Source organism: Talpa europaea, assembly GCF_964194135.1.
Source record: "Talpa europaea genome assembly, chromosome: 1".
Lineage (NCBI taxonomy): Eukaryota > Metazoa > Chordata > Mammalia > Eulipotyphla > Talpidae > Talpa > Talpa europaea.
This window is the reverse complement of record NC_140073.1, coordinates 79,582,847-79,610,315: the sequence shown is the minus strand read 5'-3', so window position 1 is coordinate 79,610,315 and position 27,469 is coordinate 79,582,847. Positions and strand designations below refer to the sequence as shown.

General features: G+C 39.4%; 1 protein-coding gene across 1 annotated transcript in view; it reads right to left on the bottom strand.

Annotated features, from left to right (window-relative positions):
• ACMSD (aminocarboxymuconate semialdehyde decarboxylase) overlaps nt 1-27,469 on the bottom strand; it is a gene marked incomplete at its 3' end in the record, with an annotated part of 77,613 nt that overhangs the window by 30,694 nt on the left and 19,450 nt on the right. The window contains exons 4-8 of the mRNA XM_084245713.1: nt 22,501-22,550; nt 20,915-21,151; nt 14,280-14,373; nt 12,021-12,116; nt 4,021-4,193 (exon numbers count right to left, since the gene is read on the bottom strand). Of these exons, the coding sequence (XP_084101839.1) occupies nt 4,021-4,193; nt 12,021-12,116; nt 14,280-14,373; nt 20,915-21,151; nt 22,501-22,550 (650 nt within the window). The remainder of the gene's footprint in view (nt 1-4,020; nt 4,194-12,020; nt 12,117-14,279; nt 14,374-20,914; nt 21,152-22,500; nt 22,551-27,469) is intronic.

Here is a 27,469-nt window from a genome sequence, read left to right as displayed (position 1 = left end):
CATTTGCTAATTTTGCTTTTGTTTCCCTTTCTGTTGGAGTCAGTGCCCAAGACATCCCTGAAGCTAGTGTTGTAGAGTGTTTTGCCCATGCTTTCTTCTGCATATTGTCTAGTTTCAGTTCTTACAACCAAGTTTTTAATCCATTTGAGTCAATTTTTGTCTATGGTGTGAGATAGTGGTATAGTTTCATTCTTTTGAGGATGACTGTATAGTTTTTCCCACCATTTGTTGAAGAGACTCCTTTCTCCATGGTGTTGACTCCTTTGTCATACATTAGCTGCCCACATAAGTGTTGGGTTATTTATGGGCTCTCAATTCTATCCCAGTACTATACTGTTTTGATTAATACAGATTTCTAGCATGTCTTTTGTGTCAGGATTATGTGGGTTATTTGGTGTCTTTCATATTTTCAAATAAATTTTAGTAATGTTTGTTCTTTTTCTTGAAGAATGCCATTGAAACTTTGATAGGGAATGCATTAAATCTGTATATTGCTTTAGGCAAAATGATTATTTTAACAATATTAATTCTTCCAATCCATGAGCAGGGAATATCTTTCTATTTCTTTGTCTTCTATTTCTTTTAGTAATGATTTATTGGTTTCATTATACAGATCCTACACCTCCTTTGTTAAGTTTATTTAATTCCTTTGTTAGGGATTTAATTCCTTTTGACATGACAATAAATGGAATTATTTCCTTTCTTTTCTAATTCATTGTTTGCATATAAGGACATAACTAATTTTTGTGTATGATGTTGTAGCCTACCATTTTATTGTACTGCTTTATTGTTTCTAATAGTTTTTTGATGGATGTTTTAATTACTATTGCTTAATGTTCACAACCAAAAGTCTAGTTTCTATCCTTCACCATAGAGTTGACCCCTTTTACCAAATTTACTCTCCCCTTTCCCTGTCTTTAATTCTTATAATCTATAAGTTTGTTTTTGTTTGTTTAGTAGTTTTGTTTCCTGATCTTCCACATCAGTGGAATCATATAAGGTTTGCCTTTCTCTGTCTGACTTATTTCACTTAGCATAATACCCTCTAGTACTTTCCATGTTGTTGCAAATGGCAGGATTTCATATTTTTTTCTATGAGCATGTTAATATAAAAAGGCAGTAAGATTTTTCTTTTTTCTTATTTTTCACATTGATAAACCGACATCATACAACTAGCATTTTTAGCATCTGTCTTTAAAACTGAGTAGACATTGATTAAAAGCAAAGAAATTTTCACAAAAGGAGTAAAGATATATAATTTAAGTACTCTGTTTAGCACAGTTTTAGTAATAGGTGCTCAATAAATGGTTTTGCTATTTATCTGACATACATCTATTTATTCTTAAGGTATTTAAAATTTTGATTTATTGTAGTAATTTCTATACATAGACAATCAAATATTACTATATTAATATTAATATTACTTAATAAATTAGTGTTATACTATTCTATATTATACTATATTATGACTATGTAATATTCATATCATCCTATGAAATATAGAATACATAGTATTATATATGCTGTTTAATACATAGTATAGTATAGTATTACACTATTTATACTATATATATAGTATAGTGTAATATATGTGATATAGCATATAATTGCTTCATAAATTTAGTACTTATTAATATTACTAAATATTTTCTTATCAAAAGCAGGCCTGTGCTCACTTACCCAATTCTTGACCCCCCAAGGAAGCCATTTTTACCTTTTTCACTTACATCTTCTGATAATTACTTTAATAATTCCAGATAATAAGCCTATACTATCATTTTTTCATTTATTTGCTTTAGAGAGCATTTACTGACTTCCATTATGATCCTTGAGAATTCTTCTTATCCTAAATTTTGTACTTCATTTTCCCACTAGAATTATAATTTTTAGTTAAATCAATACTTAGTACTTACACTATTATGATGATATATATTGTTCATTGCTGAGTTGAATAATGTGCAATTATTATCTGCCTCATATGAATGTCCATTTTCTTGGAGTTAAATATATCCTTTTTGTTCATTTAATTAATTTTCTATGATTATATTGCTTGTTTCCAATGTACAACAGATCTATTGACTGCCTGATAATAATTGTTTCAACTTCTCAAACATATCAAATAATCTGTCCATTACAATTTTTTCTGTTCTGCCACTCTCCCTCCACAGCATTCTGTCCATGTGTTCTAATCTGGACAGGCTGCTCTCTTGCCTGGCCATCATGCTGGGAATCTACTTAGCTATTGCTAGTTTGGGGAGGGTTTTGAAAGAGAATTTGCTAATGTAAATATAGCTAGAATGAAAAAAACATTAATATTTTAGAGAATCCTAAATTGTTAATATTTACTACTTATTATGTCCCGGATTCACCAGCCTATGAAGTCACATAAAATAAGGTCATATTTGCTTTTTATACCCAACTTATAATGACTCAAGTCTTCCCAGTTGGAATGTAAGATCTCAGCACCACTAAATTTCCAAAGTTAGTGGTTTTTCTGGGGCTCTCTAGAAAGGGTGTACTTACAGTTCCTCACTAGTCTATCCACTGATTATCACAAATTATTTGCATATTTGTCCTCTTTTGTTCTGACCTCCTGGCTGATGATGCCCTTTGAAGATTGTTGATAGTGTTGCTCACTGCTGGTGGTATCCTCCATAAAGTGGATATTGTGTTTGCTAAGGGTATTTTCTCCTGATGTTGCCATTGCCAAGAGTACCAGTACGGGTTTGATGGGAGGTAATGACAATGACCCTTTCCCCATTTCCACGCTACTTTCCCACTTCCACGCTCCCTTGCTAAACATCCAGAACTCACAGTTTCTTTCAGCTTCTTTCTAGGTTTGCTACTTACATACTTTCCTATCAGTCTTTGTCCTAACCAATAACAACAGCCACAATCAGCTGCTAAGCACCTATTTTGGCAAGATTGAACACAAAATCTAGAATCAAACACAGCTAAATTATACACAATTTATTACCAAACCAAAATGCTTACATTTATCTACTAGTGAATTTCTCAAACCAGAGAGAGAGAGAGTCAATTTTAAAGTCAGATAGAGTTCTCATTCTGGAGATAGAACACTACCTGCAACTTTCAGTGATAGCCCTATTTTTCTATTAAGCAAGATTTCAAAAGCCTAAGAGTTTATTCTCAATCTAAGTAGCATACTGCAGCTCTTTGAATATGTCCATATTCTTTTAGAAAACCCTAAAGAAATTTTTCCTAAGGAAAATTTGGAAATTTCTATAGGCACCTGTAAATAATAAAATGGAATTGAAATACTAAATATTTCAGAACTTTCACTAAATCTGACTGGCCCTTGCCCTAAAAATTGTCTTAACTTGTTGAGTTAGTATTTTCAAAAAATATGTAAAGATGGAGAGGCCACCAACAAGAGGAACTGCTAGAGGAATACAATAGAGGAAAGGCTTTTTCTTGTGGGACTTAAAAGTCCCACTGTGCTAGTCTTTTTTTTTTTTAATCAAATGAGAAAATCATTTTCAAAACATATATCATATTTTTCAGGAATAATTTTTATCATCTTTCCCTGCTGCCTTCTCTGGTGCACACCCTCCCTCTTCCCCAACCTTAATGTTCCTTTAGTGAATGAGGACAGTTGGGTTTATAATTTACCCAGTTATTAAGAGGTAGAGCTAGGATTTTAACACAGGCCAATTTGATTTCAAAACTGGTGGCTTGTTACTGCTAACCACATCATGATATGTCATTTTTGGATGGATGCACAGATGATCCTACAAAAGAGGACCTGATCTGGGGGAACTATTCACCTATGTGTATTATTGGAATTTTCCTGGCATATATGTTTTTCTGGTGATACACAATCTGTTGAAGGAGATTCTGGAGAGAGTTCCCTATGCAAGCAAACCAAATCCCAACTTCATTGTCCTCCTTTATTCCTATGCTTTTTCTTCCATCCCGTTTTGGAGAGAGGCCAAGTAACTGCTTTCTGGTCCTGCATTCAGCTCCCCAGAAGCCATCCAAATGGTAGATATAGCTTACCTTTCCTATGACATCTGTTAACAGCTTGAGGGCCAGAGGATCATGAACCAAGGAGTCTGTGTAAAAGGAACCTAGGTATTTCCTTGGGTTGGTGGAATTGTCTTGGGCGCACAGATCTGGGCGCATGCTGAATCCATGGGAGATTCTTCCAATGGTGAAGGGGAAGGCACCACCTGTAAGTAAAACTGACTACTGAGAAGCCAGTGTCTGAAAGAGTCTTTTCACCTCTCATGTTGTATGCAAAAGGAAGTTACTATAGCCTTGTGGTTAACAGTATTTACAAAAAACCTTTTGTGTTCCATTGCTGGGAAATGACCCATCAGATATGCCATTAACTTGTCTAGAATTTAGACATGAGGAATTTCTTGTAAAGAGAAAGCATAATGGTGTACAGATATGTTGTCAAGCTTTTCAAATTAATGTGGTTATAATTGCAAAATACAGAGGTAACCTATCAGTTGGGAAACAATTAAATAATGATGACATAATCATAAAATGTAATGCCATGTATGATACCATCAAAAATGACAGAGCTCTATACTTGTGGATGTGGAAAGATGTCTGTATATGCTATTGAGAAGGAAAAGCACATTAGAAAATAGCATGTATAATTTGATATTGTGTAGGGAGCAACATGGCGGCGAGGAGACGCTGCGAGTAAGATCTCCCATTAAAAAAAGTTAATAGGGAGGAAAAGCGGCAGGTCCCAGTGAGAACTGGGACACGGAAGATAAACGGACGACTCCAGCAAACTGCCCGAAGAAGAAAGTTGCCATAAAAGAGGACCAGAAGGGAGGGAAGCGCAGAACCCTGCTCCTCTCCCCCGCCCACAAAGTCTGCACTCTCCGACCGGCAGAGACGAGGGAAACAAACCAAAACGGCCAACAAGAAAAACGGACGCAGCAAGTGGGACTGTGAGTGGAAAGGAACTATTTCAGCCACCACACCCCGTGAACGGGAGCTGTGGAGAACCCTGCAGGATCCGCCGCGGAGGTGAGCTCCAGGCGCCATTAAAGAGAGCCCCGCCCCCCAGGAGGAGACCAGCACCAGCACACAGCCCCGGCCACCCGGTAAGCTTGCTCAGAAAGCGGCGCGCTGATCCAGATCGAATCGCAGCTGCCCAGGTCCCCGCGCCTGCGACCTAGGCTTGCGGGGAGACCGCGGAGGCCCTCCCTGAGTGAGCAGGAACAAGGCGCCCAGGCAGGGAAGCGGGATTCAAAAGGCGCCATTCCCGCGCCACTGATCTGGGCTACAGCCCGCGTCCTGGAACTGAGGGCTTTGGAACTGAGACCCGGGGCACGAAATTAGGGGCGTGGGTTCCCCACGACGGTGGGGCACAAGGCAGACACAGCACCCCAAAGCCGTTGAGGTGTACCCTACCATCCCCGCTCTGCTCCCTGTCCCACGGGGTGGAAAATCAGCTCCCCAAGGGCTCTAGGAGAGATCTCTGGCGCCACTTAGCGACTTGAAGCCAGCAGAGGCTCCTGAAGGAGCTAGTGGCCAGCTGGGGAGTTAGCCCACACTGGGCCCCTTCCGAACAAGTAGTCTGAGCCCACAGGGAGAGCGAGCACCCAGAGCCGGGGCAGTCCAGGCGCGCAGAAGAGTGTGCCTGAGACCAGACGCGCAGGGAGTGTGTCCCACATCACCATTTTAGAACAGGGACATTTCTTCAGTAAAGACTACCTGCAGAAGGCTTCCTCAGGAGCCAGAGGTGAGCGGGGGAAGTTCGCCCACACCAGACCCCCTCTGGCCTGCAGTCCAAGCCCAGAGGGGGAGCAGGAACCCACCGCCGGGGCAGACCAGGCGCACAGGGGAGTGTGTCCCCACATCGGCATTTTAGAACAGGGACCTTTCTCCAGTAAAGACTGCTTGAAACTGACAGATGACTCCTGGAGGAACCAGAGGGGAACAGAGAAGCCCACCCAAGATGCCGGCCAGTCCCAACAACACAGTGTCCCAAGGCATACGGCAAATTAGAAAACTGACAGTAGGGAGGAGAAGAACCACACGCAACCTAGCAACTCTCCAGAGAAAAAGCACACCACAAAAAGAAAACCAGCCCCCAGATTGCAACGACAATAACTTGGAAGAATTTCTGAGCCTTCCAGAAAGAGAATTTAAAATTGCCGTGATTAAAAAACTTACAGAAGTCATAAAGGAAAACAATGATAAGGGAAAAATAATCAACGATCAGAAGAATGCAATTGAGTCCCTAGAGAGGGAAAACAATGGTCAGAAGAAAGAAATTGAGTCCCTAAAGAGGGAAGTAAAAGAAATGTAGGAGATCAAAGAATTAATGGAAGAACTAAAGAATTCTGGGAAAAGCAATGAAAGTAGAATAGATGAAATGGAAGAACGAATAAGTAATCTTGAAGACACAGAAATAAAAAGAACCAAAACAGAAAAGGAAAGAGAAGTACGAAGGAAAAAGAACGAGGAAAGACTTCGGGAACTATCTGACTCCATGAGGAAAGGAAATATAAGAGTTATAGGAATACCAGAAGGAGAGGAGAGAGATGTAGGAACAGAGAAAATATTCAAAGAGATAATTGAAGAGAACTTCCCAAATGTGAAGAAGGAGCTGAAAATTGATATACAAGAAGCAAGAAGAACACCAAACTTCCACGACGAAAGGAAAAATACAGCAAGACACATAATAGTAAAGCTCCCAAGAATCCAGGACAAGGAAAAAATAATGAAGCTGGCAAGAAGGAAGAAACAGATAACATTCAAAGGAAAACCAATCAGGCTGACATCAGACTTCTCCGAAGAAACACTACGGGCAAGGAGAGAGTGGAGGGACATAGTCAACAGACTCCAAGAAAACAGATGCCAACCAAGAATACTCTATCCCGCAAAGCTCTCCTTCCTCTTTGAAGAAAGAATATGGACCTTCCCAGACAAACAGAAACTCCGGAATTTCATTGCAACTAAACCCCCACTCCAAAAAATACTACAAGGAGTCCTAAAGCCAGAACCTCAGAGGGACGAATAACAATGAAAGAAGGCCAAAAAAAAAAAAGTTATTAAAAGAATAAATAAATATAATCAAAGGAAAGACAAACACAATGGCAAATACAGATGTTAACATATCAATATTAACTCTAAATGTAAATGGACTAAACTCTTCAATAAAAAGACACAGAGTTGCAGCCTGGATTAAGAAACAAAACCCAACCTTTTGCTGTCTCGAGGAAACACATTTAGCTACAAAAGATAAAAATAGGCTCAAAGTTAAAGGATGGAAAACAATCCTACAAGCAAATGGACCAAAAAAGAAAGCAGGAACAGCTATACTTATATCAGATAAAACAGATTTCAAACTCAAAAAGATAAAAAGAGACCCCAATGGTCACTACATTATGATCAAGGGGACAATACTTCAAGAAGAAATAACACTCATTAACATATACTCACCAAACGAAGGAGCACCAAAATATATCAGACAACTGTTGTCCTCTCTGAAAACAGACATCAGAGAAAACACATACGTAGTGGGAGACTTCAACACACCACTATCAACAATGGATAGATCAACAAGACAAAAAATAAGTAAAGAAACCAAAGCTCTAAATAAGGACCTAGAGCAATTGGGCTTAACAGACATCTATAGAACACTAAACCCCAAAAAAACGGAGTACACATTTTTCTCAAGCGCACACGGATCATTCTCCAGGATCGATCACATACTGGGGCACAAGACAAACATCAACAGATACACCAAGATTGAAATCATATCAACCATCTTTTCTGACCATGAAGGTATCAAACTAGAAATAAACCATAAAAAGAAGGCAAGGAACTTTCCTACCTCATGGAGACTAAAAACCACACTACTGGAAGACCACTGGACTAATGAGGAGATCAAAGAAGAAATTAAAAAATTTTTTGAATTGAACGACAAGGAGGACACCAATATCCTAAATGTATGGGATGCAGCAAAAGCAGTAATAAGAGGAAAATATATAGCAATAGAAGCTCACATCAAGAAACAAGAAAGAACGCAAAGAAACAACCTAATCTCGAAGCTCAAAGATCTAGAAAAAGAACAACAAGAAAACCCCAAAACCAGTAGAAGAAAAGAAATAATAAAAACCAAAGCAGAAATAAATGAAATTGAAACTAAAAAAACAATCCAAAAGATCAATGAAACCAAGAGCTGGTTCTTTGAAAAAATCAATAAAATAGACAAACCCCTAGCCAGGCTCACAAAGGAAAAAAGGGAGAAAGCACAAATAAACAGGATCATCAATGAAAGAGGAGAAATCACAACGGACACAGCAGAAATCAAAAGAATAATCAGTAACTACTATGAACAGTTATATGGAAAGAAGTTTAACAATCTAGAGGAGATGGACAAATTCCTACAACTCTACAATCACCCAAAGCTAGATAAAGAAGAAATAGAACACCTAAACAGACCAATTACAATTAGCGAAATTGAAATGGTAATCAAAAACCTCCCCAAAAACAAAAGCCCAGGACCTGATGGATTTACAAATGAATTCTACCAAACATTCAGAGACGAATTAGTGCCAATCCTTCACAAACTCTTCCAAAAAATTGAGAAGGAAGGGACAATACCAAACACGTTTTATGAAGCCAACATTACACTAATACCAAAACCGAACAAGGACAACACAAAAAAGGAAAACTACAGGCCAATCTCCCTAATGAACACTGATGCAAAAATCCTCAATAAAATTTTAGCTATCAGAATCCAACAATGTATCCATAAGATAATTCACCACGACCAAGTAGGATTCATTCCAGGGGCACAAGGATGGTTTAACATCCGAAAATCAATCAACGTTATCCAACACATCAACAAAAAGAAATATAAAAACCATATGATAATATCAATAGATGCTGAGAAAGCTTTCGACAAAGTGCAACACCCATTCATGATAAAGGCTCTTGAAATTCTTGGGATACAAGGAACATACCTCAACATCATAAAGGCCATCTATGACAAGCCAACAGCCAGTATCATTCTCAATGGTGAAAAGCTGAAAGCAATTCCATTAAGATCTGGAACAAGACAAGGATGTCCACTCTCACCACTGCTTTTCAATATAATACTGGAAGTCCTAGCCAGGGCAATAAGACAAGAGAAAGACATCCAAGGAATCCAAATAGGAAAAGAAGAAGTCAAACTATCACTATTTGCAGACGATATGATATTATACATAGAGAACCCCAAAAACTCCACAGAAAAGCTAATTCAACTCATCAATCAGTTCAGTAAAGTGGCAGGATACAAAATCAACACGCAAAAGTCAGTAGCCTTCCTATACACAAACAATAAATCTGAAGAAGAAGAAATCAAAAAAACCATCCCTTTTATTATCAAAACAAAAAAAATCAAATATTTGGGAATAAATCTAACAAAAGAGGTAAAGGACCTATACAAAGAAAACTATAAAACACTGTTAAAAGAAATAGAAGAAGACACAAAGAAATGGAGAGACATCCCCTGCTCATGGATTGGAAGAATTAAACATTATTAAAATGGCCATCCTTCCAAAAGCAATATACAGATTCAATGCTATTCCAATAAAAATTTCAATGTCATTCTTCAAAGAAATAGAACAATTATTGATGAAATTCATATGGAATCACAAAAAACCCCGAATAGCCAAAGCTCTCCTGAAAAAAAAAGAAGGGAATGGAGGCATCACACTCCCAGACTTCAAACTATACTACAAAGCCATAATCATCAAAACTGCATGGTATTGGAACAAGAACAGACATACAGACCAATGGAATTGAATAGAAAATCCAGAAATAAACCCACAGATTTATGGTCAACTAATCTTTGACAAAGGAGCAAAGAATATGCATTGGAGCAAAGAAAGTTTGTTCAATAAATGGTGCTGGGAAAACTGGGTCGCTACATGCAAAAGAATGAAGCTTGACCACTACCTCACACCATACACAAAAATCACCTCAAAATGGATTAAAGAACTAGACATAAGACCTGAAACCATAAAATATATAGAAGGAAATATAGGTGAAACACTACGTGATTTGCACATCAAAGACATCTTTACAGACACATCACCCAAAGCAGTGATAGTGAAGGCAAAGATAAACAGCTGGGACTACATCAAATTAAAGAGCTTTTGCACAGCAAAAGAGACAATAACAAAAACAAAGAGAAACCCCACCGACTGGGAGAACATTTTTGCACCCAACACTAATGATAAAGGACTGATCACAAAAATCTGCAAAGAGCTGATGAGACTCAACAACAACAAAGAAAATAATCCAGTCAAAAAAAATGGGCAGAAGAGCTAAAAAGAAACTTCTCTGAAGAGGAAATGCAAATGGCCAACAGGCATATGAAAAAATGTTCAACATCACTTGTAAGCAGGGAAATGCAAATCAAAACTACCATGAGATACCATCTTACACCAGTGAGAATGGCACATATTAAAAAAACTAGCAACAACAAATGTTGGCGAGGGTGTGGAGAAAAAGGAACTCTTCTGCACTGTTGGTGGGAGTGCAAACTGGTCCAACCACTGTGGAAAGCTGTATGGAGATTTCTGGACCTACTAAACATAGAGCTTCCATATGATCCAGCAATTCCACTCCTAGGTATTTACCCAAAGGACACAGAAACATCAATTCCAAAGAACACCTGCCCCCCTATGTTTATAGCAGCACTGTTTACAATAGCTAAGCTTTGGAAACAACCCAAATGCCCAAAAATAGATGACTGGATCAAGAAGATGTGGTACATATATACCATGGAATATTACTCAGCATTCAAAAAAGATAAACACATGCAATTTGCAGCAACATGGATGGCGCTGGAAGGGATCATGCTCAGCGAAATAAGCCAAAAAGAAAAAGAAAAATACCGGATGGTCTCACTCATAGCAGGAATCTAGAAAACTTAAATAATGGACCAGGAAAATGAATATAAGAAAGTGAAAATCAAAATCAACAAAAAACTATGAACCAGAGACACTTTTAGGGGGGCGGGGGCGGGAGGGGAGGGATTGGGGTCAGAATGGGGGGGCTGCAATTGTATGGGGAATATAACAATAAAATTTATAAAAAAAAAAATTTGATATTGTGTATAGGTCTGTGTGTCCAATAGTTACAAACTCTATCTACAGGGACCAAGGAGAAAATACAAATGAATGAAATAGGCCTATTTGTAAATAATAGTAAATTGCAAACTGGAGACCTTGTGGTCTGACCAGAAGAATTTAAATTCAAAACAAAATAAATTAAAAGGGCCTCCCTGGTGGTTCAGCAGTTGAGTTCTGGGCTGCGAAGCTGCCCGCAGCCTGTACAGTGCTGGTTCGATCCCCAGCCACCGGCAAGGGTCCCACATGGCGCGCAGACCTCTCCTGCCACGCCCGCTGCTCCCCTCAGCAGTGTATTTCTTCAGTCTGCTTATTCTGTTCCCCGCTGTGGCTCTGGTGAATTCTCTCACCCTCCCTCGCTTCTGACTGTACCCAGTGCTTGTATAAATAAATCTTTTAAAAAAACAAAAACAAAAACAAAATAAATTAAAAATGGTGCCAACAAAACTAAACTTGTCTGCATTATACACTATGTAGCTAGAAAAATACAAGGTTGCTGTGGCTTGAACAGTTTTCCTCCAAAATTTATATGTTAAAGCCCTAATCCATAATGTGTCTGTATTTGGAGATAGGATTTCAAAGAAGGTAATTAAGGAGGTGATAAAGGAGGTCATAAGGTAGGACTCTACTCCAATGGGGCTGGTGCTCTTATCAGAAGAAGAGACACCAAGCACATGTTTGCATTGTCTCCCTTGGCCCTGCAGGCATGATGAGAAGGTGGCCTACCATTATTCATAAAGAAAAGTCTCACCAGAACCCAACCCTGCTGACACTGTCATTGTGGGTTTCCAGCCTGTAGAACTGTGAAAAAATAAGTTTCTGTTGCTTAAGCCACCAAGTTTATGGTATTTTGTTATGCAGACTCAGCTGATCAATACAGATACAGATCTTACTTACCTCCATGTGCAAAACATACTTTCAGTTTAGGAAACTTCTCAAACACTCCACCCATGATCATGGAGCAAATGGCTATGGTGGTCTCTGCTGGCATTCCTGAAAGAGGAAATAGAGTGCAGTGTTTAAAAGCACATAAATGCTAATGGTTTGGGAATGGCAGCTTGCTATAGTTGTCAGTGCTGAAAAATGTGAGGTGTCTGTATGCCAGCATGCTTGATAGTATACAGTCCATTACTTTCACAATCAATCATACGAACCTTCCTATTTATCACTTTCAGATAGAATCACCTAGTGGCCTAAACAGTAAGGAGTCAGAGGGCCTGGCCTTTGTTCTGATTCTTCCAGCTTCAATTTTAGTTGCAGTGAGTGAAATGGAGTATAATGAGTCTGGACTGCATCTTAACTTATCCAATTTTTTTGTTTTCTGGCCTTTGACAAATTGTTTAATAACTTATAAACCTGTGCTTCTTGACTTCTAAAATGGGGAGAGCATTGCTCATCATGCAAGGCTGTCATGGAGTCTTGCAAATAATGATATCAATATATATGGGTTGGATAGATGATGGTGAAATGAACCCTTTAGGCAAATGCTTTCCTCTGGTTCTCATGCAAAAGTTGCGAAGTAAATAGGTTGGCGGGAATTGTCAAAGTGTTCTGGAATCAGGATGAGATGTTTTTTGAAGCTGGATGGCATTGGGACCTCTTTGGTTATCTTTCTACTAACTGTTGCTCAAAAATTGGGTGAGGGATGGATAGGAAATTACTTTCTTAATAAATACATCAGTCTCCAAACAACCAAGTAAGCATAAAATATCACAGCAGAACAACTCCAGACCAGCTGTCTTATTTTATAGGTGAGGAATGGGACCCAAGGAGGTAAAATGACTTGCCCTAGGTTATACAGTGAAATAAACTAAATTCAGTTTCTGATTTTCAATAGATTGCTCATTTAATTCTTTATGGTGATTGCTTCATAATTGCTTGTATTAACTGAATAATGGTCGCTAGAGAAAAATCCAGCTCATCTGGGGACCCCAATTTTCATTGATTTGCAGATGAACTTCATTTTGCGCTTGTGGCTGCAAAATTGTAGTTTTGTCTCTATTTATCCTTCTTATCAGGGGTAATAATGAGAGATTGGATTAGCCAAAAAGAAGTTTCTCCTTTTTTCCCTTACTTTCACATAGAACCATGAATGAATAGTGTAAGAGGCAAAGAGCAAAAGAGAGAAGATAATTGAAAATCTGGTTTATCTACAGTCTAGGGTCTTCTTAAAAAAAGATTTATTTATTTATGCATACAAGAACTGGGGTACAGGCCAGAGGTGTGGGGGGTGAGAGGATTCAACAGAGACAGAATGGGGAGCAGAGAGGGCGAGTCAGGAGAGGTCTGCTGCACCATGTGGGTAGCTCCCTGGCCGGGGATCCAACTCATGCTGCAGTGGCTGCAGACATCTTCATAGGGTGAATCTTTTTTTTTTTAAAAGATTTATTTATTTATTTTATACAAGAACTGGGGCACAGGCCAGATGCGCAGGAGGGTGTGAGGACTCACCAGAGACAGAGCAGGGAACAGAACAGGCAGACTGATGAAATATGCTGCTGAGGGGAGCAGTGGGTGAGGCAAGAGAGGTCTGCTGTGCCATGTGGGACCCTCACCGGTAGGCCGGGATCAAACTGGCGCAGCAGAGGCTGCGGACAGCTTCACAGCACAGCACTCAACCACCTGTGCCACCAGGGGAGGCCCATAGGGTGAATCTTAACCCCTTGAGCTGCCAGGGAGGCCCTGGTCTAGGGCCTTGATCCTTGGGGTGATGGATGTTTGCCTTTTATTCATGACTCCAGAGTTTTTATTTGTAAGAGTGATGCTATTATTGCCTTCTCAAAAATCTATTAGACAGGTATGGCTACTTATCTTTGGAGCCTTTTTGGTAATCTATATAGTGAGGTGGCCTGAGAGTCAGTCTGATCTGTGTAAATTCCATTTTCACTTACTGTGTGAGTTGGATAAGTTACCTAACCAGGCTGAGGCTCAGTTTCTCCATATTTAAAATGGTTATTATGTCAGCCTCATAAAGTTTTATGTGACTCTGATTAATATTAAATGAGGTAATACATACAGCACTTATCTGAGTAAGAATTCACTAACTCACAATCCTGTTAATTGCTCATACTTTCTGTCTTGACATAATAGGGTTCCATAGATATTGGGAAAAAACAAGACATTCTCCTCTTTTCTAGATTCCATACTGACATGCACCTACGAGCCAAGGGAGCCAGTATTTGGCCATCCGTCCATCCATCTTCATGTCCCAGGGATGCACAAATAGGGAACAGTTCAGTTTTTCAGCCGCCTTCAAAGAAGCATGGAGAGAGGGAAGGTTATTTATTGAGTCAGCAAATGCAGGGTACTACTTACAGAAATTGCTTTTCTCTGGGTCTATATTGATCTGAATATGCAAACTGAAATATTTTTGAAATTGTTTTCTGATCTATGTAAAAGAATCATTGAGAAAATATCCTGCTTAGGAAGTTAAAAGAACACTTAGAATTAACAAGGGGGTTGATGGATTTACCATTGAAGTTGATGAATTTAATATATGGTTTGGCATAACAAGTCACAGGAAACATCCATCATTCAAATATTTTGATTAAAAGCAAAATGCTCAAGGACTGATCCCACCCCTCAAATACAGGAAAAGTTTCCCTGTTGGTTCCCACTTGGTCTGCTCATTTGGAGGGACTCCTCAGATTGCATCCTTGAGTTCAGGGCTGGAGTGTTCCTTCCAACTCCCACTTTGAAACCTGAGGATGTGGAAAGTGAAGAAGTGATAATCTGGGTGTCAGGGAGGTAGGGCTGGGCTGGAGCAGAATGGCCTGACCCATGTCATTTGTATACTCAGAGTGGGAGTGGGTAGGAATTTCTGGGTCTGCAGGCTCTCACAAACCTCAGGAGCCCAGCTGGGTCCCTGAACAGTCTGATGTGAATGAGATGACTTTGGAAAGGAAAGCACTCTCAGCGCCTCAGCCGGCAGGTCCTGAGACAAATGTCACAGGCAAACCTACTTCAGGGCTTTTCAGAGAAGTGGAAATACCCGTGGAAGGAATGACCTCTATTCAACAAGATATTGAATTAAAATAAGTCCCCTCAAAGAAAATGTCCCCTCAACAGGCATTGAACATGAGTGTTTACAAACCCTTAGAGCATTCCTTTTCCAAATATATTGGGGTGCTGAAGTGATTCATCCTACCTTTATATATAAATATTTGAGATAACCATGCTATGGCCATGTGACTTGTGTGAAAGCATTTTTAAAATGGAGAAACAATTCGGGACAATAGGGGTTTCCAGAAGTGGCAGGCAAAGGGTAAATTGGAGAATGGACTTCTAGTTTACTAAGTTCTGAGGAGCAGAAGAAATATAAACCTTTGGAGGGAGAGGAGCTAATTGATTTCTGATAATAGAGGCAATCTGGAAAGACTATCATTTGGACTTGACAGATGTTACTGAATCTGAAGGTAGTTATTTGACTTTCACCAATTAGTCCCAAACAAATTTTGAAACTGGTTTCAGGTGAGGAACATTATTGGGTCCACATAATAGGGGAGGGGCAACAACTCACCTGGGCCACACTCCACACTAGAGAGCAGTAGGGGTCTGATATTATGGGGTCAATCACCTGGCCAGGGTTTTGTTAGCAGGGTATTGACTAGACTGGGAAGTTTCCTAGCTCAGATTTCAGGACCTTTAAGTACAGGTGCTTTACCCGAGCTCACATTTAACCTCCCCTCCCCCTACCATGAGAGACAGCACCCCAGTTGATTAGGTTTTCAACAATAGGAAACTAACAGACGAGGATCAGGTTAATCAAATAACACAGACAAAGACCAGGTTCCAGGAGCTGTAACCCAAAGGCACATGTTCATGGTTTCTTAGTGGGACTTGATTCATTATTAGAATAAAACTTTATTCTCTGTAGCTATGCCAGTTTATTCAATTCAAATTAACAATTTTAAATATCGCTTTCTGGATGTGAGGCATCATAGAGAACACTCAGATAAGTCACTTATATGCTCAAAATCATGAAAATGCTTATTGACTGAGAACTTAACACGTGACAAAGCTGCCATAAGAATTTTACAAGTCTTAGGTCTTATGGCCTATGAATGAGGCAGGAATGCACCATTGCCACTCTGCCTGCCTCATACTCATAATTAAGTCATTTTGTGCCTGAAAACTGACTTGAGCCTGGAGCTCCAGGCTCAGCTTGAAATCACAGAGCCAGCTTAGTTCATGGCAATTCCTCTCTTTTGTTTTAGCGCTCACTGACGAAGTTAGAGATTTGTGAGGCTGGCAAACCTTGCTAACCAAAAAAATGTACTGTTAACCCCAGGACATCACTGGGGCTGGAATGTTCTCCTGAATCCCCTCAGAGCATGGCAGTCCCCAAACAGTCTAGGTAGAATAATTGATAAATCAAAATAGTCACACAAATGAAAATATCTATCTGTACCCCACCCAGCTGTGGTTGCTTTTTGAGCCCCTTAGTAATTCATAAACCCAATTCCAATGAATAATAAAACAACTTGCAGCTTAAGGCTTCCTCAAACTGTGCTAAAATAACTTGGATGCACAAATAAATAAATCCTCCCTCAAAGCTCATTAAGGTTTCTAGAAACATTCACTACATCAGCTCAGTTACTATAGCCAATAAACTTCAGGGAGTTCAATATTTAGAGGAACATTAAATCTTTCAGGTCATTAGGAGGCAATTTAACAGGCAATTCCCTGACTGGTGGGTGGTGACGATATATAAAAACATGGAAAAAATTTTGCATGTAGTTAAAGCTCAATAAATATTAAATGGGGCCTCCCTAGTGGGGCAAGGGGTTAAGCACCGCACTACGAAGCAATCCGCAGCCTCTGCAGCATGAGTTCTATCCCCGGCTGGCTGGGGAGCAACACACATGGCGAAGCAGACTTTGCACACTGTCTCGCCCGCTGCTCCCCTCAGCAGTGTATTTCAGTCAGTCTGCCTGTTCTGTTCCCCACTCTGTCTCTGGTGAGTCCTCTCACCCCTCACAATCTCTGGTCTGTAACCCACCTTTTGTATGCATAAATAAATAAATCTTTTAAAAAAATAAATATTAAATAAAAAATTATCAGTGATTATAGTGTCTTGTGAGTCCATCAACATTTATTTTATTCATTATTGAAGATTTTGAATTTTGGATGAAAATAATAGAAAACAATACTATTATAATTCTAGGAGTTAAGTGAGAAATTTAAACATGCAATTGAATAAAGAACTATGCATGTAGAATTCCAGCACTAAGAAAAGCTGGTTTAGGTACAGAAAGGACAGAAGGTAGAGGAAGACTAGTAAAGAGAATGATAGGACTATGAGCACTGCAATTCAGAAATGGGTGGCACTGAGTTTTTAAAAATACATTTTATTATACAATATTTCAAATATAGAAAATTGTAAACAGTAAAATGAAGATGTGTATACTCACTACCTACTTTATAAACATTTTGGTGGCATTTTTAACATATTTTTATTATCTATTTTCAAGGTATATGGTTTAAAAGTATCTTAACTAAGGGTTGGTTAAAGGAATCAAAACATCCATATTTTGGGATATATTACATAGTCATTCAAAAATCATGCATTAAGAGAATTTTCATTTAGGTTGAAAATTCTTAATTAGGATACAAAATCACACTTACATAATAGTATTCTGATTTCATTAAAATGCAAATTAAAAACTAAGTGAAATGTATAATAGTGGTTATCTTTGGGTGGTGATATTATGGGTTATTTTTGTTTTCCTATGTGTATTTTTCTGTATTTTCTACAGTATCTTCAAAACTACATTATAGTTTTACAAAAGCCCAGGACCTGATGGATTTATAAATGAATTCTACCAAACATTCAGAGATGAATTAGTGCCTATCCTTCACAAACTCTTCCAAAAAATTGAGAAGGAAGGGACAATACCAAACACGTTCTATGAAGCCAACATTACACTAATACCAAAACCGAACAAGGACAACACAAAAAAGGAAAACTACAGGCCAATCTCCCTAATGAACACTGATGCAAAAATCCTCAATAAAATTTTAGCTATCAGAATCCAACAATGTATCCATAAGATAATTCACCACGACCAAGTAGGATTCATTCCAGGGACACAAGGATGGTTCAACATCTGAAAATCAATCAACATTATCCAACACATCAACAAAAAGAAATATAAAAACCATATGATAATATCAATAGATGCTGAGAAAGCTTTCGACAAAGTGCAACACCCATTCATGATAAAAGCCCTTGAAATTCTTGGGATACAAGGAACATACCTCAACATCATAAAGGCCATATATGACAAGCCAACAGCCAGTATCATTCTCAATGGTGAAAAACTGAAAGCAATTCCATTAAGATCTGGAACAAGACAAGGATGTCCACTCTCACCTCTGCTTTTCAATATAATACTGGAAGTCCTAGCCAGAGCAATAAGACAAGAGAAAGACATCCAAGGAATCCATATAGGAAAAGAAGAAGCCAAACTATCACTATTTGCAGATGATATGATAATATACATAGAGAACCCCAAAAACTCCACAGAAAAACTAATTCAACTCATCAATCAGTTCAGTAAAGTGGCAGGATACAAAATCAACACGCAAAAGTCAGTAGCCTTCCTATACACAAACAATAAATCTGAAGAAGAAGAAATAAAAAAACCATCCCTTTTATTATCAAAACAAAAAAAATCAAATATTTGGGAATAAATCTAACAAAAGAGGTAAAGGACCTATACAAAGAAAACTATAAAACACTGTTAAAAGAAATAGAAGAAAACACAAAGAAATGGAAAGACATCCCCTGCTCATGGATTGGAAGAATTAAACATTATTAAAATGGCCATCCTACCAAAAGCAATATACAGATTCAATGCTATTCCAATAAAAATTTCAATGTCATTCTTCAAAGAAATAGAACAATTACTGATGAAATTCATATGGAATCACAAAAACCCCGAATAGCCAAAGCTCTCCTGAAAAAAAAAGAAGGGAATGGAGGCATCACACGCCCAGACTTCAAACTATACTACAAAGCCATAATCATCAAAACTGCATGGTATTGGAACAAGAACAGACATACAGACCAATGGAATCGAATAGAAAATCCAGAAATAAACCCACAGATTTATGGTCAACTAATCTTTGACAAAGGAGCAAAGACTATGCATTGGAGCACAGAAAGTTTGTTCAATAAATGGTGCTGGGAAAACTGGGTCGCTACATGCAAAAGAATGAAGCTTGACCACCACCTCACACCATACACAAAAATCAACTCAAAATGGATTAAAGAACTAGACATAAGACCTGAACCATAAAATACATAGAAGGAAATATAGGTGAAACACTGCGTGATTTGCATGTCAAAGACATCTTTACAGACATATTACCCAAAGCAGTGATAATGAAGGCAAAGATAAACAGCTGGGACTACATCAAATTAAAGAGCTTCTGCACAGCAAAAGAGACAATAACAAAACCAAAGAGAAACCCCACCAACTGGGAGAACATTTTTGCACACAACACTAATGATAAAGGACTGATCACAAAGATCTGCAAAGAGCTGATGAGACTCAACAACAACAAAGAAAATAATCCAGTCAAAAAATGGGCAGAAGAGCTAAAAAGAAACTTCTCTAAAGAGGAAATGCGAATGGCCAACAGGCATATGAAAAAATGTTCAACATCACTTGCAATCAGGGAAATGCAAATCAAAACTACCATAAGATACCATCTTACACCAGTGAGAATGGCACATATTAAAAAAACTAGCAGCAACAAATGTTGGCAAGGGTGTGGAGAAAAAGGAACTCTTCTGCACTGTTGGTGGGAGTGCAAACTGGTCCAACCACTATGGAGAGCTGTGTGGAGATTTCTGGACCTATTAAACATAGAGCTTCCACAGGATCCAGCAATTCCACTCCTAGGTATTTACCCAAAGGACACAGAAACATCAATTCCAAAGAGCACCTGCACCCCTCTGTTTATAGTAGCACTGTTTACAATAGCTAAGCTTTGGAAACAGCCCAAATGCCCAAAAATAGATGACTGGATCAAGAAGATGTGGTACATATATACCATGGAATATTACTCAGCATTCAAAAAAGATAAACACATGCAATTTGCAGCAACGTGGATGGCGCTGGAAGGGATCATGCTCAGTGAAATAAGCCAAAAAGAAAAAGAAAAATACCGGATGGTTTCACTCATAGCAGGAATCTAGAAAACTTAAATAAGGGACCAGGAAAATGAATAACTATAAGAAAGTGAAAATCAAAATCAACAAAAACTATGAACCAGAGACTCTTTTTGGGGGGTGTGGGGCGGGAGGGGAGGGATTGGGGTCAGAATGGGGGGATTGCAACTGTATGGGGAATATAAAAATAAAATTTATTAATTAAAAAAAAGAAAGCACGTCTATTTAATATGTTGTTAATAAACATTTTTTGCAAAGAAAAAAAAGAAACTACATTATAGTTTTGAACGATATTTTTTGCATATTTAACATGGCTCTTTTGCTCACTGTCGATAATGAGGGTGATATTTGGCTTCCAAAGGAAAGGAGAGCAAGGGGGACAGAAAGAAGAGTGATTTCACTGAGTTAACTAAGGGCTGGCATAGGAAACATTTACACGCATCCTTTTTGTGGAATAATCCACTCCTTTTGGGGAGCTCTTTCATCTAAGATGTTATTAATATTAAGCACTTTTCTCTCTCTATCTCCCTTTGAAGTGGACCATCATCTTCCGGGCTGCACCTCACACCCCATGCCCTCTCCACATAGTCTGAGTGCCCTGTGTACTCACTGCATAGACGGGGAAGAGTTCCTTTGCATTCAGGTCCCACTCGTTGATGTGGGACCCGATCTGGACCCCAGGAAAGCCCAGCTCCTTCACACAGCGCTCCATCTCCTTGACAGCCAGCTCTGGGGCCTGCATGGGCAATGTCCCCAGACCTACAAACCTCCTGGGATGGCTCGCAACAGTGGCAGCTAGGTCATTGTTGAGAAGCTGGCACAGATCTAAAGTGTCCTGAGGTTTGGCCTGGTGGAGACAGGTAAGAGAAAACCACATTGTTCAAAACCTCTCTCTTTAGATATTAACTCTGAACAGCAACTCCCCTGGGCTAAATCATTTGTCACTGTCAGTAACTTTACCCCTCAGAAAATGGAGGCATAGATTGAAATAAGCACTCCTCTTTGGAAACCAAAAAGTCTAGCATCACACACACACACACACCACACACACCCCTCTATTGTATTGCTGGTTAATTAGAAAAATTGAGGCTATCAGTAGAAGACACAATTAGTGGTTTGGCACTAGAGACGGAATAAGAATGGGTCTCCCCACCAACTCAGATAGAAACCTATAGGCTGTACACCTAGGCCCCCACCTATTCATGCCCCACAAAATGCTGCCCAAGAACACCATCAGGGCACCTCTTTGTCACTTACTCCTTGTCTTGTGGTGCCAGCCTGTTTGTGAATCTCTCCTACCCCTACCTGTCCTCTCTGTCCTTCCTGTTGACAGTGATGTTTAGAGTTGGCCTTAGTAAAATATTTGTGCACATGAAGTTTGCATTCTATTCCCCTAACTTGCCCTTCTTTCTTTTTTCTTTTTCTTTTTTTTCCCACTTTGAACATCATCACCCTCCCCCTGCCAGGAATTTGGGAGTCTTCCTGAAGTCCCAGTTGACCAGTGAGAATGGGACCCAATCTAATCAACTGAGGCATTTGGGGTCTTCGAGCATTTTAATTTTAAATAGTGAGTATAATCACAGGAACAGATAAGGACTAGAACTATGGGGGTGGGAGAAGTATGTGTGAGCAGGTGGTATTTGCATTGCTCCTAAAACACAACATGAGTGATATTTGCTTGGTTGAACAGGTACTTAGAGCACCCCCGGTTCTGTGCAAAAATTTCTCCACACAGACTCAAATCAAGCCCGGAACTTCTAGCATTTATAATTTAGTCACTAGGGGGAAAAGCTCCAACTCCAGGAATCCTATTTTTAATTGCATATTTCCCAGAGAGAGGTAACTTATTAAGGCATCATTATCATTCCTATCTCACAATCATTATCACCTCAGAATAAACTGGCTGGCCAATTACCCAGCAAGGCATTGTAGGAATAAGTCATCAGATAGGCAAACTCTGATGGAGATAAAGGTGAAATATTAACATGTATTTACTGGCTGCTGTACTGGACTGTATGGATCTGGGGCCAGGGCATAACTAAGAATACATGCTTGGGAAGGAACACTGCAGGGACCCCACTAATTTCTAAAAGGAAGAAGATTTGGGGAGGATAAGGAGGCATCTGTCTACTTGTGAGGGAAGTAGAACATGAGGCTTTTCCCACCAAAGATATAGTTTTAAGGTTTCGCACTCACCCAGTAGCTAAACATGACAGGAACGGTGGAAAGGGCTTGCACCGTCACTCCTAGATACAGATACAAAGAGAGGCAAAGCTGATGAGAGGCAAAGCTGAAATTCAGACCACTCTCCTGAATTTCCCTGACCAAGGAGCCCAGCAAGTCTCCATCAAACCCCCTTCTTCTTTTAGGAACTCTGTCCCAGGCCTCCCTCATCCCTCAGCCTCAGTTTCTAGGGGGAGAGGTAAAGGCTGGACAAACATGACATTATTCCAGAAAAACTAATTAACTCGAATTTCAAGGGTATTTTTTACCCTCCTTCTTATGAAGTTTTATTTAAGCAAGATGCTCCCCCATCAGTTCTTTCAGACCTTTTTATATTTCAGTCATGCATGATTGAATGTATTTTGAAGTCACTTTCCTACTGCCCTTTTAATTTAATTTAACTGCTTAGCAAGCCTTGATGGAGTCCCACTGTTTGGAATGCCCAGAATATGACCCTGAGTTTGACTTCAGAATCCAGTATATAGGGGACTTAGAATCTCTTGTCTTCAAGTTCCTGGGTTTGTGATATTGGGAGAGATGCTGCCAAACTGAGGGTGACCCTCTTTGCCTCAATGCAACCATAAACAAGTCCTATTTAGCTCCACTCCAGTTCCTTTCATCCACCCCATCACCTCACATGCTGCCACTACCTGGTCCAAGCAATCAGTGTCTCTTATCTGGACCACTGGAGAAGCCTCCAAGTTCATCATCTACCATCATTCTTATCCTCCAATATTTTGTTTTCCACTCAGAAGTCAGTAATGTGTTAAAACTTAGATAAAGTCATTCTCTTGCTCAAAACTTCTAAGGATGTGCCATTATACTTAGAGTAAAATCTGGACTTGAACAGATTTTATAGGGTTCCATACAGTTCTTTCTAGGGGTCACATAATTTTTTGTAGGTCTCCTGCATGTTCTTTGGAGGTCATTCCTTCCCCAGGACCTTTGCAATGTTATTCCACTTGGAATGTTCTTTTGGCTCTTCATCGGAGGATGGTCTCCTTTTTACTGTCAAGTCTTGATTCAAATGTGAACTTAGAACAGCCATCCCCCAATTCTAGCCATGCTCCCATTATTCTGTTTCTTTCCTTTCAAAAATACTTACTACAGTCTGTCATAACTGTGCTAACTTGTTTATTGGGTGCCTTCCCTTATTTGATACAAACACCACATAAGTCTTTAACCAAGCCATCTCCCCAGTGTCCTGAGCAGTGCTTGTTATGTTGAATATACCATACCTAATAAATGAAAGCAGTGTTGAGTGGGTATTAGAGACTACAGCTTTTGATTAGAGACTAGTGTTAAACATTGTCATGAGAGTATTTAAGTTCTTTGATTCCAATGAGTACCTTTCAATTGTAAAATCTTTACATTTTACATAAATACTTCCACATGTATTACTCCATTTTTTTCTCCATTTTATAGATTAGATCTAAGATCATGTGATTTAAAAAGGTTGGTTTGAGACTTCTCTCCAATCTTGCTCCTTCCCAACAACCCTGTGGCCATTAATTGTTACCACATGTCATATATACTAAATTGAATTATTTGTGTTTTGGTTGGTTTGGGTACATATTCTTTGGTTTCTGGAAACTGAGAGGGGAAAAAAAAAGTACAACCCAGTTAGAGTTTATATTTTTTAAAAGGGGGTCTGACAGAATCACAATTGTTCCCTAGACTTGCTGGCTCATTGAAAGTTGAGAGGATAATTTATAAAAACAAATTTTTATGCCCTCCTCCTTTGGAAATTTTGATTCAGTGGATGAGGCTTGGGGAAAAAAAAAAAAAAAAAACTAGACAAGCACAGCAGGTGATTTTTGTCCTGCGGGAGGTTTGGGAAAAGCCTTTGTAGTGAAATGAGAGCAACAAATAACTACAATCCTAGCTGTCATTCACCAGCTGTGTGACCCTGAGCACACCACTTAATCCACCCCTCCCCCCCTCCCCCAGGCAACACTAAGTACAACAATGCCTACCCTATAGGGATATTGAGAGAGAGGGTAAAATGTGAGTGGGTGAAATGCAGCCCCACAACACCTCTTGGGGCAGCTTAGTCTCACACGAGAGCCCTGAGCAACCATGCGGCCTTCAGTAGGCCTGGATATCTCACCAGTTCTGACCTTCCTGGTCCGTTCCATAACTTGCTTCAATATTAACTCAGCCTATTTGAGGGCTTAGGAGAACCTGACAGAAAAATCATCTCATTGTTATTTATTTTTTTTCTCAATTTTTAATTTTAATTTAATTTAATTTAATATATTTTTACATCATTTTTCATTTTTGTGCAATGTATGCATTTTCATCTTGGTTATATTCCCCATACAATTCCCACCCTCCTTATTTTGACCAAGTGGGTCTCTGGTTATTAGATGCTTATTGATTTTTATTTTTACTTTATTATAATTAGTCTTTTTCCTGGTCCCTTATTTAGGTTTTCTAAATTCCTGCTATGAGTGAGAATAGCTGGTATTTTTCTTTTTCTTTCTGGCTTATTTTGCTGAGCATGATCCCTTCCAGCTCCATCCATGTTGCTGCAAATTGCATGAGTTTATCTTTTTTGATTGCTGAGTAATATTCCATGGTATATATGTACCACATCTTCTTGATCCAGTCATCTATTTTTGGGCATTTGGGCTGTTTCCAAAACTTAGCTATTGTAAATAGTGCTGCTATAAACATAGGGGTGCAGGTGCCCTTTTGAATTAATGATTCTGTGTCCTTTGGGTAAATACCTAGGAGTGGAATTGCTGGATTATATGGAAGCTCCATCTTTAGCAGGCTGAGGAATCTCCATACAGCTTTCATAGTGGTTGGACCAGTTTGCACTCCCACCAGCAGGTCAGGAGAGTTCCTTTTTTCTCCACATCCTTGCTATGGGGGGAAAGATGTCCTATAGCTAATTCCATACAGGCTTTGTGAACTCCACCCCCACCCTAGGCCAAAGCCAAAGACACTGGGAACTCCAAATCCCATCACCACCAAAGGGAAGGTGGCTGGGACCTGAGGGTGGGGTTAAGCAGCCAGGTTGGTATAAAGCCAGACACAAGTGGGCTTTGGAGGTGGTTCCCCCATTTTGGCTCTCCACCAGCTCGCAGCGTCCGGCCAGCTCTGAGAGTGCTTTTTGGGTTTCTAGGTCGGCAGATAGGGTAGGACGCATTAAAGACTTTATTTTCCTATTTTCTTTTTTTTTTTTAAGACTACTTTTTTTTTTTTAAGATTTATTTTTATTTTATTTATACAAGCACTGGGTACAGTCAGAAGCGTGGGAGGGTGAGAGAATTCACCAGAACCAGAGCGGGGAGCAGAGCAGGCAGACTGAAGTACACTGCTGAGGGGAGCAGCGGGCGGCAGGAGAGGTCTGCGCACCATGTGGGACCCTCCTCCAGGGATCGAACCAGCGCTGCAGAGGCTTCGGGCAGCTTCGCAACCCAGTGCTCAACCGGTGTGCCACCGGGGAGGCCCTATTTCCCTATTTTCTCCCTGAGTTGTACATTTTCCTTATTTCCTTTTCCCTTGTAAATAAACCTTTTATTAACCTTTTGTGTATGCCTGTAGTGGAGTATTAATAAGTCCCTTTTAACCGCACAGGTGAGGACCCACAGCCAGGCAACCCGTTCAATATCGGGGCTGCCCTATAACATTTGTTGTAGCTAGTTTTTTTAATATGTGCCATTCTCACTGGGTTGCTACATGCAAAAGAATGAAGCTTGACTAGTACCTCACACCATGCACAAAAACCAACCCAAAATGGATTAAAGAACTAGACATAAGACCTGAAACAATAAAATATATAGACGGAAATATAGGCTAAACACTACATGACATATACCTCAGCAACATCTTTAAAGACTCATCACCCAAAGCAGTGATAGTGAAGGCAAAGATAAACAGCTGGGACTACATCAAATTAAAGAGCTTCTGCACAGCAAGAGAGACAATAACAAAAACAAAGAGAAACCCCACCGACTGGGAGAACATTTTTGCACCCAACACTAATGATAAAGGACTGATCACAAAAATCTGCAAAGAGCTGAAGCGTCTCAACAAAACAAAGTAAATAATCCAGTCAAAAAATGGGCAGAAGTGTTAAAAAGGAACTTCTCTGAAGAGGAAATGCAAATGGCCAACAGGCATATAAAAAAATGTTCAGCATCACTTGTAATGCAAATCAAAACTACAGTGAAATATCATCTTACACCAGTGAGAATGTTGCATATTAAAAAAAAAAAAACTAGCTCCTTGTTATTTTTTTAATCTTTCTGAGCTTTGTGTTGGATCTTATGATGAAGTGACCTAGGAGCTGCCAATTACATTTCCCTCTCCATGAATATAGCATGGATTGCCATCTTCTGTGTTGAGCCTTCATCATTTTATTTTTCCATGTCCACAGAGGCAGTAGGATGTAGCTGTTATGCTCTTACTGGTAGATGGCCTAGGTTTAAATCATGGTTCCACCTCCAAAACACTGTGTGATCTTGGGGAAAATTGCTTAATCTCTGTTGCTCAGTTTGTTCACCTGTGAAATGGGCATAATAGCAGATGCTACTTCCTAAGGATGCTATAGGGATTAAGTGAATTATTACATATTAGGTGCTGAGAACAGTGCATTAAGGAATTTGTCAGTGAGGGTAAGTGATAACTATTCTCTCAAGGATAGCTATGGAATGAAACACACAACAAAACCCAGGAAGACACACTGCAACACAACTTCAGTCATGAGCAATGCCTCTGATACCAGTTATGTGAGTATTTCCACTGAGTATTTCCTTGAGAGGATGTGTCTTGTTTGGGCTTCACAGTTAAAAGCAAAACCTTGCTCTTTTCTTTATGTATGGGAAGTTCACCCTCTCTCCAGCTCTCGTCCCATCCCTGCGAATTTCTAGAATAGGGCCATATACATTATGTTCTGTGAAATGAACTACAGTGTATGCGTTAGGCTTGC